This window comes from Elephantulus edwardii, unplaced genomic scaffold, assembly GCF_000299155.1.
Source record: "Elephantulus edwardii isolate Elephantulus edwardi_28Jun2011 unplaced genomic scaffold, EleEdw1.0 scaffold00279, whole genome shotgun sequence".
NCBI lineage: Eukaryota > Metazoa > Chordata > Mammalia > Macroscelidea > Macroscelididae > Elephantulus > Elephantulus edwardii.
Genome location: NW_006400029.1, coordinates 1,993,875 through 2,008,983, shown reverse-complemented (window position 1 = coordinate 2,008,983; position 15,109 = coordinate 1,993,875). Strand labels below are relative to the sequence as shown.

General features: G+C 43.0%; 1 protein-coding gene across 2 annotated transcripts in view; it reads left to right on the top strand.

The window, feature by feature from the left end:
* The first annotated feature begins 7,193 nt into the window (after nucleotides 1–7,193).
* The window catches only part of TACC1 (transforming, acidic coiled-coil containing protein 1), an 86,867-nt gene continuing 78,951 nt past the window's right edge, over nucleotides 7,194–15,109 (top strand). The window contains exons 1-2 of one of the 2 annotated variants that reach the window (XM_006900275.1): nucleotides 7,194–7,354; nucleotides 8,340–8,455. In XM_006900275.1, coding sequence (XP_006900337.1) covers nucleotides 7,194–7,354; nucleotides 8,340–8,455 — 277 coding nt within the window. The remainder of the gene's footprint in view (nucleotides 7,355–8,339; nucleotides 8,456–15,109) is intronic. The other variant, XM_006900276.1, reaches the window with a different exon arrangement.

The following is a 15,109-nucleotide window of genomic DNA, read 5'->3' as shown; positions in this document are numbered from 1 at the left end:
TACTTCTGGTTAAATTTATTCCCAAGTATTTAATCTTGTGATTAGCTATTGTGAAAGGTATTGTTTCTCTTAGTTCTGGCTCTGTATTCTTTTTGTCACAGTAGAGAAAGCCAACTGATTTTTGTATGTTGATCTTGTATCCTGCTACTTTGCTGAATTGGTCAACTATGTCCAATACATGTTTTAATATTGTCAGATGTTGTTAGCTGCCAGGCTGACTACAACTCATGACAGTTCTAGGAATAACAGATCTGAATCCTACCCTGTCCTGGGCTATCCTCATCACCTCTGCCACACTTGAGCCCATTGTTACCATCATTAAATCAATCCATCTCATTGAGGATCTTCGCTTCTTTGCTGACTCTGCACTTTTCTAAGCATGATGTCCTTTCCCAAGGTCTGGCCTCCTCTAACAACATGCCCAAAATATATGAGATGAAGTTTCGTCAGCCTTGTCTCCAAGGAACACCCTGGTTGCTCTTTGTCTTAGACATATTTGTTTGTTCTCTTGACAGTCCATGGAATGTTCACTGCTCTTTTCCAACACAACTCAAAGCATCCCTTCGGTCATTTTATTCACTGTCCAACCCTCAGAAGCAACCTTTATCTTCTACAGACACCAGCCAGCAAGTTCTTGCTGGTTTAACTGTAAAACGGCAGAAACCAGGTACTAGTACTGCTACTACCTGTTGCAATTCAATTGATTCTAACTCAGAGCAAAAATGAAAAGGCCTGTGTTGACATTGGCAGTTTGTTTTTGATGGAGGTCATTGCTGCACTTTGTGCAAGGTGAGGAGTGAGGAGTAAGCCTGCAGCAGCACCAGACCAAGAGGCATCTGATGGCAGAGTCCCATCTATCCTGATGGAATCCTATTGCTGATGTCCAAGTACAGAGTGACCAGGAGGATAGTCCACTTTCATCCATTTGATACACCTTGGAGTGCTAAGCTGAGGAGATCAGGGTTCTCCATCCAGTTCTGAAAGCTCTGTGACCTCAGACAGTAGCTTCCCTTTTCTGCATTAGTTGCCTCATCAGAAAATTGAGAATAATAAAAACTATTCAAAGCATCTGGTATTTGACCAAAAGGTCGGAGGTTCAAACCCACTAGCAGATCCACAGGAAAATGATAAAACAGTGTATGAGTCAGAATTGGACTCGATGGCAGTAAGTAAAATCTACCCTTCCTACCTTGCCTTGTTATAGTACGGGTCAAATGAAATAACTTGAAGCTGTTGTTGTTATGTGCCATCGAGTTGCCTGCAAACCATAGCAACCCTATGTACAATAGTTCTGAAGCCTGCCCTGTCCTAAGCCAGTCTCACTGACTCAGACATAACTACCCCCATTGCCCCAGTTACTGTATCAATTCATTTCATCCACTCTTCTGAGCATGGTGTCCTTTGCCAAGGGCCAGTCTCTCTCCTGACCATGTGCCCAAAAGCTTTAATTGTGTCATTCAGTCATTGTCATCTAGTCAGAACCAATTCACAGCTGGCCCTCTAGCAGGTTTTTTGAGACTGTAAATCACATAGCAGTTATGTAAGTTACTATTATCTGGGGTCTAAGAGACCTTCTGGGATTTAAACTTTCCAGAAGTGAGCAAAGGTGGCAGGTGCGCTTAGTTGATTGTGTGAATAGAGATTGGTCAGTGGTCAAGTTGATGGAGACTTAACTGGGATTCCCACTGTGTCTTGGAAAACTCCCACAGTGGACCAATGGCTCTCAAAAAGGTGAGCGAGAGAGGAGACAATGCTGTCTTAAATTTCCACCAAGTCCCCTGCACCCAGCTGTCATTTGATGCTTGACTTTGTAACATCCAGTGCTTTTTCCAAGTGTTTCAGAGTTGCCAGCATCTCCAGTTAGTTGTATCTTCGTTCTGCCAGTATTTGCCAAGAATATATCCTAGTGGAATTACATGTATATTTTGCTCATCAAATTCTTAAATTGTTAGAAAATAGAGACAAATTCCACAGGCTTTTATGTTCCACTTGACCTTTATTTTCTCAGTGCTTTTTTATCTCTGGGATTCCGCAGCGCTGCCCCAGCCCCACTCCACCCTCCTGGGCTGCCTCCTCCACTCCTCCAATGCCGTATCACATGATGCTCTTGCCCTTTCTTTGTGAAAACATTCCCACTGCGCTCAGGTTGCTTACAGCGCTGATACTTACTGAACAAGTGGAAGAAAAGAAGACACTAATTCTCCATCTGCTTCTTACTCTGCTCTAGGTTCTCTCCCTACTCCTGGCAGTTTAAAACCAGTTGTTTTGAGTGGGCCCTGACTCATGAAGACCCCGTTGTACCAGAATAGAATTGCTGCATAGAGTTCAGTAGCCGATCTTTCAGCTTTTTTTTAGAAGTGTCCCTGGATGGGTTTGAGCCTTAAGCCTTTCTGTCAGCAGCTGAGATTGTGAACTCTTTGCTCCACACAGACACTTCCCAGGCAGTCAGGAGCAAGGAAAAGAGCAGTTTTAGAATTCTTTCAGTCTTGCCTTCTTCTTTCCCAACCCCCGACTGTTGCCAGTACAATCTTTTTGAGTGGAAACGTTTCTTACTTGCTTAAAAGCTGGATGAGTCATGTTCCTTTGTCCATCCAGGCTGCATGGGCCACGTAGGCAGATGGCTTTTTTTTTAAGCTCGTTTACTTACAAAGTTCATAGGGTTCATATATATTGTTTTTCACGCTGGATAGGGTCACAGAATTTGATGGGTGGAGGGAAGGGTGGGTAAGGGAAAGGAACACAGATGGCTTTTGTTTGTCCTGTGCAGTGTTGGCCTCCACAAAACTTAAGAACAATTTAAATTAGTAAGAGCATTACAAATTAGAAGATTTTTCTTATAAAATCCAAGATTTCTGTTTCTTTGGAAAAATCATTAGGTGGCAGCACTGGGTAAGAGGGATTTACCAGTGCCTGGAAACTCAGTGACCACCAGGCCTTTCCCGTCCCTGGTTTTATCTAAGTAGGCTTGTGTGAATGTGCCTATCAGCAGTTGTTTTCTTGTTAGCAGTTGTTGTGTTGCTTTCTTTGTTTATAGAGTCTCATAAGGGCCTGTGAACAACAGCTCTGAACCTTGCCTGATCCTGTGCCATTCTCACCACCTCTGATATACCCAAACCTATGGTTGCAGTTGCTGTATCAATTCATCTTGTTGGATGTCTTCTCTATCTCTGACCGTCCTCCACAGTAAGATGCCTTTTTGAAATGACTGGCCCCTTCTGACAACACGTCCAAAGAATATAAGATGAAGTTTCACCATTCTTGCCGCTAAGGAGCACCCTGGTTGCCCTTCCTCCAAGACAGACTTGTTTATTCTTTTGGCAGTCCATGGACTATGCAGTACTCTGCTCCCACACCACAACTCAAAGGCAGATATTCTTCTATTATCCTTAGTCATTGTCTAACTTTCACAAGGAAATAATTGGAAAGACCATGGCTTGGATCAGGCATACGTTTGTCTTTAAACTGACATCCTTGGAGAGGTCCTTGTATATGCAAGATTCTTCTTATTTAGGCCCCACCTACTTCTGCCTTCACTTCTTATCACATTCTTAGCTACATTTTTACAATTGGTACATTAAGTAGATGATTGGTTGTCTCTTATTCATAATTTTTGTTTGTTTACCCAAGTGACCCATTCTGTAGACCTCTCTTAGAGCATCTGCTACCTGCATGTGTATATGCACAATTCAAAGGTTTTGCACTGTAGATTTTTATGGTATCTTCACCCAAAGAGACTGTGAAGAAAGAGAAATAGAAGAAAGAACAGATGAGGACTTTTCTTAAGGTCACTTTCAAAGCAAATATCGTACATTTGGTTACTTACTTAGTCATGGATGTGCAGACATTTTATTCTGTGAAACTGAAGCAGTAGCAGTAAAATGATGGTTCACCTTGGTTAGATTATCTGTTGTCAAAACATTGCCCATTCTTTACCCACATTCCGGGAAAACAGATCTATCAGTTAGCCTCTTGCCCTCTGGCAAACAAAACAGTTCAAGCTGTTATGTACTTCATCACTGTTCACATTAAGTCCAAGAACTGGCAAAGGAGTTATTTTTTCAAAATCCAGGGCAGTAGCAACTTTAGTTTTAAAAGTTTGCTTTATAGGTCGAGTTTTATCTTACTGGGACCAACACTGGTCTGGGTTCTGTTCTTTACTGGTTCAGAAACTTGATTTTTCCCAGGAGCCACCCTGTAGGAATTTATGCTACTTTAGCCAAACTCACAAGGGCTAATTGTAAACTAGGATATTTGTTTATTGTCCCCTTATTGAAAACTTAATGAGTTATTCTCTGGGGAAGCGAAGAAAAAGTATATGTGACATGGTCCCAAAATGGGACAGCTATATAAACATAGTCATTATACAAGTGTAAAGTGACCTTACTTCCTATTGCAACTATTGGCTATAACCCCTTTCACTTTTAAAACTACTAAGAGCTACAGCCAAAGTCACTATGAATGGGTGGAGTATAGAAATGGTATTAGAAATGAAGGAGACAGCAGACTGATTTCCCAGTGTGGACACTGGCTGGTAAAGGATTTAGGGTAATTAAAGACTGGGGCTTAGGGGAAGGAGATAGTTCTAGAAATGTATAAAGCCCTGCAGGGAAAAAGGAGATTGTTCCAGAAGCCTCAATTAGCTGGTTTAAGCTAGACATTTTTCTGAATTTTTATTTGTGGTAAAAATTCCTTAGGGTACTTGACAAAAATACAGAGTTCCAGATCCTGCTTGCAATTTAGACTCATGGATCTGAGAATCTTTTTTAAGAAGCACCTCCAGAGCATTCTTAGGCATTGTAAAGCCACAGAACCAATTTTTTTTCCAATTCACTGCAACTAAGAATATAATTGAATGGGAGTTTAGGGAGAAAGGAAAAACAAGAAGAGAACATTACTTACAGATCAGCCAGGCAGGGGTAACCCTAGTTTAAAAATCTCCCCAAACCAGTTGGGAGAGTAATAGTCAAAAAACAGGGAGTGTCAGGACTATGTCAATCACAGTGAGGATGCAAAGGAAGAAAAGATTAGAAAAATATACAGGAGAAGGAATGACTAGCACCTAATATATGCCTGCTTTATTTCTGGGTATCAGAATACTTATGTCAAATCCAGAAGTCTGAGAGGATCATACTTCCTTGCTTATCTCATTATTCAGTATTTAAAATTTGTGATTTTAGTAAAATATCATCTGTCCAACTATTTAACACATTAACTCTACATCTGGCAATAACCAACACTGATGTGCAAGGTGAGAGTAATACTGGCTGTGATAGTTAAGGTTATGTGTCAGCTTAACTAGGCCATACTTCTCAGTGGTTTGGCAATTAAGTAATGATGAAATTTAACAGTCATGTAATGATGTAGTCAGCCTGCATTTTGTGATCTGATGTGCTCAACCTCCATTTTTGCATAGTACTGATTTTTTAATAACTACCCGGCCTTTTGGAATCTAACCATGTCAGGAAAGAAGGAATGGGTGTAATTCTCAGATTTACTTGGTGAGCATATACCTGAAGGGAAAAAAAATCTAAAAAAAAGGGTTATTTTGTGATATATCTCATGTGCATAAAGGTTGGATCCTGCTTTATTTCATAGGTTTGTAATCCCCAGAACATTCATGTCAGTTTTGTTTATCTCTGAGGAGGTGGGTGAATCCCCAGGCCTTCAGACATCTTAGCTCTTCTGTTTTTTTAAGCTTCTAGCACATCTTTGATCTTTTGTTATGGCAAAACAACCTGCCAAGTCTTATCTTGCATTATTTTTGCTTTTGCTTATCAACTGTGTATAATAGTCATGATTCATCAGCAATATGTGTGCCAACCCCTCTCCGGAGAGTCAGTCTCTAGCAGTTTCAGCATGACCTTGTCCCGTATTCTGAAGTTGCTTTCTGGGAACCTGCAGCCACCTCAAGGATCCACCACAATGTTGGGAAATTTTAGTAATATAAGGAATTGGAAAGACAGTTCACTTAGAAGAGGAAGATCTGATGGTAAGAGGGGCAAATCCTAAAAGGGAAATCAAGAAAATCTGAGGAGACCTCTATATTTCCCTTCAAACTTAAAGGGCGTTTTTAAGGATGCCTTCACCAGGCCTGTTGACTTTCTTCTGAGGCGACAAACCACGTCAGAAATAAAATACCTGAGGCAATTTTTAAGTTTTGAAAAGAAAGCCTCAAAAAGGAGAATGGGAAACTGAACAGGCTATAGGGTAACTTAACACCTTTTACCCAAGCCCTGGACACTTCAGAGCCTCTAGGGCAAAGAATCTTAAATTCTTGTCCTTGGCCACTCAAGAGTTGCTGAGGGATTTCCAAAGCCCTGCAGTGTTAGAGTTGAAGATGAACAGGCTGAAATCTTCCACCCTCTCGGTATTTGCTGGAGGGGGAAAAAATCAGTCAACAATGGCTCCACCGTGGTGTGTTTAAAAAAAAAAATAAGGGGCTGAACTTTCCAAGGGGCAATCCAAGATCAGCAACGCCATTAAGTTACAGAATCAGGATGAAAAAATAAAAAAGGACCAAGAAAAAAAAAGCCCAGCATGCAGACTCAGAAAACAGCTTTCCTCTGCCCCTAATACGCAGAGTGGCACCGGGTCGCCAGGGTCGTCCGCCCAGCAGTTCCCACTGTCGCAGCCTGGAAAGCCCCTTTCCCGCAGTCGAGTCGCGACCAGCGCCGCGCTGCGGCGGGGGGATCCGCTGGGTGCTTCGCAGACTTCAAAGCGCCAGCGCTGCCGCCGCCCCTGCCCGCGCGCGCCAAGTAGTACGGTCCGAGGGGGCGGCTCCTGGGGCGCGGTCTGGCGGCAGCTGATGCGCGCCCGGCGGGCTGGGAGGCGCGAGCCGCAGACCCAGAAACCTGGAGACGCAGAGACGCGGAGGCCGAGCCGCCGGGCGCCGCGCGCGGGAGCCCTGAGGCCCCAGCCAGGAGCATCTTCCCTGCGCGAGAAGCCTGGCCGGGCGACAGCGCGGGGGGCGCTCTGACCGCACCGTTTGGAAAGGAGGACGAGGAGGAAGCGGCGCTGCCTGCCGGCCGAGAGGAAGCGCTCCACCCGGGCACCCGACGGCGCTCGTTTAACCACATCCGCGCCTTCACTGGAAACGCTTAGGGGCGCCTGTCACCGGTTCCCTCCATTTTGAAAGGGAAAAAGGCTCTCCCCTTGCCCTCCCATTAGGATCTGGAGCCAGAGAAGCCGCGTTGATGGCGTTCAGCCCTTGGCAGATTCTGTCCCCGGTGCAGTGGGCGAAATGGACTTGGTCTGCGGTGCGAGGCGGGGGCGCCGGAGAGGACGAGGCCGGAGGGCCCGAGGGGGACCCGGAGGAGGAGGACTCGCAAGCTGAGACCAAATCCTTGAGTTTCAGGCAAGTACACAGCATCCCTGTCGGGATGCAAACGTGTTGCCATCCATTCATCCGCAGCTCATTCTGTCTGCGTGTGTGTGGTCGCCCACCCGCGTAACCATTCTCATGGCAATGCATCGTCCCTGTCCATAACCAGGTCCCTTCTGTGCATTCCAAAGTTCCGAGTGTTCTGCCTTCCTGTATCTGTGTTTTCCCCATGACATTCATTCTAAGCTTTCTGAACCTAGCCCAGAAGCTGCAGTGCATCCGCATCCCCTTCTACCTTGGTCACTTTCTCTAAGCTTCAGCCCTCCCGCTTCTTGTCTCTTCACACACCCACACACATATACGTTGGCAGTGCCTTTGATCGCATCCAGTGGAACTTAAAACCTTTCCAGTGGGGGAAAAGTCACCCCCTGGCCCGTTGAGGCCCCACCGTGCCCCCAAAATGCAGCCGTGGTAAAGAAGGTCGCGCGATGACAGGCCCTTAGCAGCTGGTGAGAGATGGTGGTCTCCGCTGAGCTGTCACTCCTGTGATCGCAGAAGGCAGGTGACAGCGTTGGCCAGTGAATTCTAAACAGGTAGAGGCCTCCTGAGGGGAAAGGCATGATAATAGCATAATAATGGTGAAAATTGGTTTATTTTTGATGGTGGAAGCATAAGAATTTTTAAACTTATAGTACAAGGCTCAGCTGCGAAAAGAAGTCTGTTGGAAAGCACTTTTATTAGTGTCAGCGGGAAGGATGACCTAAAAATAAATAAATAAACGGTGCTAGGAAAAAAGCTCCAGAGAATTGAAGAGAATATGAAGAGACAGGATTCCTGACCGAGAAACACGGCCAGCTAGCTGCCTCTGGCAAGGCTGATGAGTGCTGGGGACCACTTGGATATAAAGTTAGAAATGCTGGACCTTGGCTTTTTTTTTTTTTTTTTAAATCTATATAGATTATAGAGGGTGTCAGAAATGCCGTTGAAAGTGGTAATTCCTCATTTTCCCCCTTGGCAGCTCGGATTCTGAAGGTAATTTTGAGACCCCTGAAGCTGAAACACCAATCAGATCACCTCTCAAGGGAGCCTGTGATTCATCACTAAGAGTGACAGGGCCTGGGACCAAAGCCCAAGGTAAAGACAAACTTTGTTTTTCTCCCTTTTTTGCTTTAAAGTTTTGAAAAATGTGCTGAGAGAATAAAAATGTTAACATAGGGCCATTTAAAAGAGCTTCTAATTTTGTTTGGCTTCTAAGAACTGTTTTGAAGCTTCTGACATATATTTGAGAGTTAGACTGTTTCTTTGGGTGGGGTTTTCTGGTGGTGTGTTTTTTTAAGAATATACTTCTCACTGAATGAGGTTTGTGCATTTGCAGTAAGAGGTTATCATTTTCATATCCTCCTTGTATACAACCCTAAAATAAAAGTCCTACAAAATAAATTATTAATTAAGTAGTATATGGAAGTATATATGTGACTAGAAACAAAAATTTTAGGTAAGAGGCTTTTGAGACAGATTCTTTAAGGAAGTATTCTCTCCTAGCTCCTCAGAGCCCCACCTCAAACCTACTTGTTCTCCACAGAAGCTTCTGCTCTTCACTTTATTAGTAGAAATCTACTTTGTCACTCAAATAATTTTAAGTAAAATTTCAAGTAATGGTGCATTTATTCAGTAGACTGCAAAGGTTTAGCAGTCAATGAATTCTTATCCTCATTGAGCTAATATTGTGAAGGGAGGTGGGCTTTTTCAAGGCTTAACTAAAATATATATGCCAGCTTGTATTAAGTGCAGTAGAGAAAAATAAAAGCAGGAAGAGGAGTAATGGATGTGAATGGAGGACAGGGAATGCTGAAGAGGAACTAGGGGAAGCGTTACTGTTAAGATGATTGCAGCAGAGGCCTAAAGGAAGAGAGAATTGTTTCACACTAGAAAGAATGGCATCTGCAAAGGTCTGAGTACAGCTTTGGGGTGAGGGGATGCCTATCATGTCTGTGTAACAGCAAGAGGCCAGTGTGACTGGAGTGGAGTGGCAGAAAGAGCCAAAGTTAGAGAGATAAGGACAGGTCTAGATCATACACACTGAAGTGATGATATGGTTTTCTTTATGAGTAGATAGGAAGATACCGGAGACAAAGAGGGCCCATATTCTCATTTGATTGTTGAAAGCTCACTGGCTCTTAGATTTGGAAAGAGCTCTAAGGTGGTTTCTCCATCCAAGTGTCCATCACCATTTAAACCGATTTCCACTTTCTCTCCCACAGTTTTTTACTGCGTTTTATTATTTAGTTACTTCTCACAAGTTGTGTAGGGGAATTTGAGTTGCTCCAGTGAAAGTCATGATGGGGCTAGAATTATTGGCTCTGCTCTAAGTGAGGGCTCCTTGCTGTGCTTCCTCTGCAGAGAGCTCAGCAGCTCCTCCCCATGTCCTGGGTTTGTTTTCTTATGGTTATTTCAGTCAGAGCTATGGCCACTTTGGGAAGGAATTTAACTGGATAACAGTAGGTTGGGTTTGGGTCTGTGCGTGAAAAGATAAGTTTATGTACGTATAGGAAAACTTGTGTTTAGTCTCAATTGTTGTGGGACACTCGGTGAAGATGCTTCTTGTTCTACATTGCCTTATCCTCCCTCAACCTTTGCAGATGAAAGGGGGATTTACAACTTGAAAGAACAGCTACTTAACATGTACCTTATGAACTTTATTTAAATTTAATTATTTTTTAAAAAATTTAATTCTTGATGGGACTAACAATTCATAAATCTTTCCTCTAGAAGATGTGATTTTATATAATCTACATCTACTGTCCAACCATGTCTTCTTGTTGTTATGTGCTGTCAAGTTGACTACTACTCATAGTGACCCTATGCATGATAGCTCAAAACCGTTCCCTGTCCTGAGCCAATCTCACTGTCTCTGACACACTAACTTGTACTACCCCAGTTATTATGTCAGTCTGTCTCATCTGAGATCTTCCTTTTCTGAACTGTCCCTTGACCCTTCCAGCATGATATCCCTCTCCAAAGACTGGTCCCTCACAGTCTCAAAATCCTTGCCTCCAAGGAGCAGCTTGGTTTTCACTCTCCCTGGGATAGACCTTTTTTTTGGCAGTCCATGGTATGTTCAGTTCTCATCTCCAGCACTACAACTCAAAGGCACCAGTTCTTCATCTGTAATCATTGGTCATTGTCCAGCTCTCTGATATATAACATGTAATTGTGAAGACCCTGGATCAGGCACACCGTAGTCTCTAGACAGACATCCTTGTTCTTTGGCACTCAAGAGAAGTCCATGAATGCAGATTTTCTTAATACAGTTTGTCTTTTGATTTCCTGACTGCTGATGCCAAGAGTGTTGATTGTGGAACCGAGCAAGCTGAAATTATTAACAATCTCAACCTTTTTTCCATCTTTCATGATGCTGCCAGAGTGTCCAGTAGTGACAATCTTAGTTTTCTTGGTGTTGAACTTCAATTCATATTGCAGACTACAGCCCTTGACCTTTTGCAGCAAATGATTCAGGTCTTCCTCAGTATCAGCAAGAAAGGTTATGTCATCTGCATAATACAGGTTGTTGAGTCTTCCTCCAATCCTGATGTCACATTCCTCTTAATAAAGCCCAGCCTCCCAGATTATCTGCATACAAATTGAGAAGGTATGATGAATTCCTTTTCTGATTTTGAAACATGCAGAGTTTCTTTGCTCTGTTCAGACAACTGCCTCCTGGTCCAAGTATAGAGTTTGCATGAGCACAAGCAGGTATTCAGGGATTATCATTCTTCTCAAGGTTAGCCACAATTTGTTGTGATCCACGCAGTCAAATGCCTTTGCATAGTCAATAAGCCATGTCTTAGAGCCATAGAAATACGGAAGACAAACTTTATCAGGTTCAGGGCTATGCCATTTTCTTGGCCAGCTCATCCAACTCAAACTCAACTCTCTACTACTGAGTTGGTTCTAGGACATGATTGGACACCCAAAGTTTGAACTAACACATAAAAAGTACTAACCTCCTAGCTTCTAAATCAGTTGCCATCTAGTAAATTCCAGCCCATCAAGACCCTGTGTCTATTTTGCAAATAGAGCTCTAGACTTGCCTTTTCTTTATTAACAGAGGTGATACATGTAGTTTTGAGATTGTCCATTTCACTTTCAGAAAGGCAGTACTTACAGTTAGTCAGACCCTGCTCCCCACCAGGATCTGCTTATAGGAAAATGATGATTGCAACTTTCAGTTACTTGGGCTTTGTTCAGCTGCTTCCACAAGTAGCTAAATTTTTCCCAAGAGTAGCATTTCAGAGTTCTGATAAGGTTACATGATTCCTAGTTAAAATTTAATTTTAGATAAACAAAAAATGATTTTGTAGTGTAAGTATGTTTCCAGTATTGCAGGGATCTTGTTAAGATGTAAATTCTGATTCCAGATATCCAGGATGGAAAGGCACATTGTCAGCAGGAGAGAGAACCTGAATGAACTGGTTCTAAACCTGGCTTTAAAACCTCTTTGCATCCTATTAACATTTCAATCTGGGTAGTTTAACTCATTTACCTGGGGTAAAGAGAGAGCATCTGAATAAATTAGGATTCTTTCTCTAAGGAATGCAATAGTCTATAAAGAAAAGAATGTATGTGTTTGTGGGGTGAGGAGAGAGCTCTAGTGGTATATTCCTAGGGCGTCATGCTGTAAACTCATTTATAGAGGCCCCACCAACCTGCTGGTTCAAGCTCACCAGCTTCTCCTCCAGAGAAAGATGGACCATGTCTTCACATGTAATTTACTGCTTCAGAAACTCAATGGAGGGTCATCTGTGACTTGGTTCTGACTTGCAGTGAGTTAGTAGGGAGTGGAGAGTGAGGAGAAATTCAGGTAGTAGAGTGTGTAACTAACTAGCTTTTGCAGATTTGCTTTCAATTTCTTATGAACAGAAAAATATTAAAAAACGAGATTATTACAGATAATCTTATTATGCACTGTGGAATCAGAACCAACCCTCGATCATGTTTTCAGAGGCAGTAGATCACAAGGGAGGAGATTGCCCCTCTTTCTTTTGTAGAGCAACTGGTAGATTCTAACTTATACCTTTGGGTTGGGAGAGCAACTCTTTTTTTTTTTTTTTCAAGTTTTAGAACATTTTGCTTTAAGTCAGAAGCACAATTCTGTAACAGTAGGCCTCCAGGGCTGCCCCTCTGTGCAGAATAAAGGGGCCATCTCCTGCTGTGCGATTTTTAGCTTTGGAAGCCTAAAGGAGGGTCAGTTATGAGTTGGCTCCAACTCGACCAGGGTGTGTGTGTCTGTGAATGAGGTGGCAACTGGTTTTACATGCTAGGAAGCTGTAGGATTCAGAGAAAGGAACCAGAGAGAAAGAAAGCTTAAAGGCAACTTTATTAAGGGAGCTCCTGGGTGAGGTTCCTTGGTCTGGAGAGAGAGATAGACCTGGGGCAGGTTTTTATACCAGGGTCTTCAGGGAGGGAAGGGAGGAACATTCCATTGTGGTTAATGGTTCAGCCAGGTGGCCTCACTCCTTTTGTTGATGTGTCATATTCTTTGAATTCTTTATTCTCCCCCTTGACCTTGGACCTAACAGAGAAGCTAGTACTTGTTTTTGTGTGTGTGTGTGTGTGTGTGTGTTTTTAAAGATAACTCGACTCCTGATGAACTAACAACTCCTAAATCTTTCCTCCAGAAAATATACATTTATATTTATATTTATAAATAATGGAACCACAAAAATAGCAAGGATGCAGAGCTGGGCAGATTTTTCTGCCAACTCATGACAGCTGACAACATCTTTATCAGGAAATAGAGCTGGCTCCAAGGCACCTAAAACCAACAACATTCTTGTCCATGGGAATCTTCCTGGTCAGACCCGTGATTTGGTTATCACATTTACCCTGTGCAGACAACAAAGTCACAAACAGAACGAGGTCTAGATGTTGAGCAAAAGGAACCCTGGAGGGCAGGATGATTTCTCCCTCAACCAAATGAGAATTCATCACATTTGTTGTTAATTGTCATCAAGTGGACTACAATTTAAAGTGACCCTTTCAACAATGGATCTGAACCCTCCCCTCTCCTGTGCCATCCTTATCATCTCTAATACAGGTGAGCCCAGGGATAGTCACTGTGTAAGTCTAGCTTGTTAAGGATCTTCCTTTTTTTTTTCACTGATCCACCACCTTTCCAAGCATGATGTCCTTTTCTAAGGGCCGGCCTCTCCTAACAGCATGCCAAAGTATGTGAGGTGAAGTTTCACTGTTCTTGCATTTTTTTCCCCACCTTCAAATCACCCCATGACACCTATCTGTCTGACTTCTCAAAAAAAGGTTACTAAATTGTGGCTTACTATAAAATATTTTCATTATACAAATGGGCCTGTTTACCCCTCACATAAATATAGAGTGGAGTAAAATTGTGAAACTCACAAGACAATTACAGGATTTATTGAAACTCCTGTGAATTCCATGTGCGACAGCTGTGTGGTCTGGGAATTATGTGATAAAATGCTTCCACACATGACCAGCGTGTAGATCCTACATCTGGGGAAAACACCCACAGTGCAGTGATGAGGCCCCACTTCTGACCCAGTGGCCCTTGGGCTCATTTGTTTGTTTGTTTTTTTAATGTTAAAAAACCCTTTATTGAGTATGTAAACTGATAATATTATTTTTTTTTAATTTAGGTTGTTTATTTTTCATTTCAATGAACATCTACAGAGATTTTGGGATTCCATTCATTCATTGTTGCACCCTACTCCCTCCCTCATTGGTACACAATCCCCCCCCCCACCCCGCACCTCCCCAAACCCCACCCCCTAGCCCCAAATACAATCCTAGGGCTCATTTGTAACAGACCTCACTGAAGTAGCAGAAGGGCTTCCTATCTGGTTCCTTCCAGAGACCAGGGCAGCCTGGCCATACTGTCTGCAGACTTTCTTTCCGAGTCCAGACACCATTCACTATTGCTCTAAGACAAAAATTCACAATATTCTGGTCTAGTGACCAGTATTCTGACTGGAATGGGTTGAATTGAACCCCTCCAAAAAAAATATACCTTTATATCCCATTCCCACTGGTGAATGTAACCTTGTTTAGGGAAAGGGGATATTTCTTTGAAGACGTTTTTAGTTAATGATACCATAAAGGAGTAATTCTTGTTATGTACTGTCGAGTCAGAACTGACTCCATAGCTGACCCTTCAGTGTGTTTTTGGATGGAGTAAATCGCATGGGAGGAAATTGCCTATCTTACTCCCTAAGCTGGTGGATTCGAACTGCATGCCTTTGGGTTGGTAGTACAGTACCTCCTTAGCACTACATCACCAGAATTCCCTGTATAGGAGTAGGTTGGGCTCTCATCCTAATCCCCTCTGAGTGATGCTTTATGAATAAGGATAGACATGGAACAGTCACACATGGGGAAGATGGCATGTGAGGATCTACAAACAAAAGAGTGCTGAGAATTGCTGGCAGTCGCTGGAGACTAGGAAAGAGGCATGGAACTATTCTCCTCAAAGTCCTCAGATGAATCATGCTGGTCAGTGCTCTGATTTGAACACCTGGCCTCCAGAACTGTAAGAAAATGAGTTTCTGTTCTTTAAACCCACCCACTGTGTGGTCTTTTTTTTTTTTTAATATGTTTTTATTATTGGGAAAAACATATTGGGGGTACAAGGAGGTGAGGGTTGGGGGCAGAAGCGTGAGGATGGGCCAGGATGCAGTTGCAGAGCTGCACAGTTTGGTCGGTGGGGGAAGCAGGTGAAGGAAATGATAAGGGTCCAGTGGGGACCAGATGCTA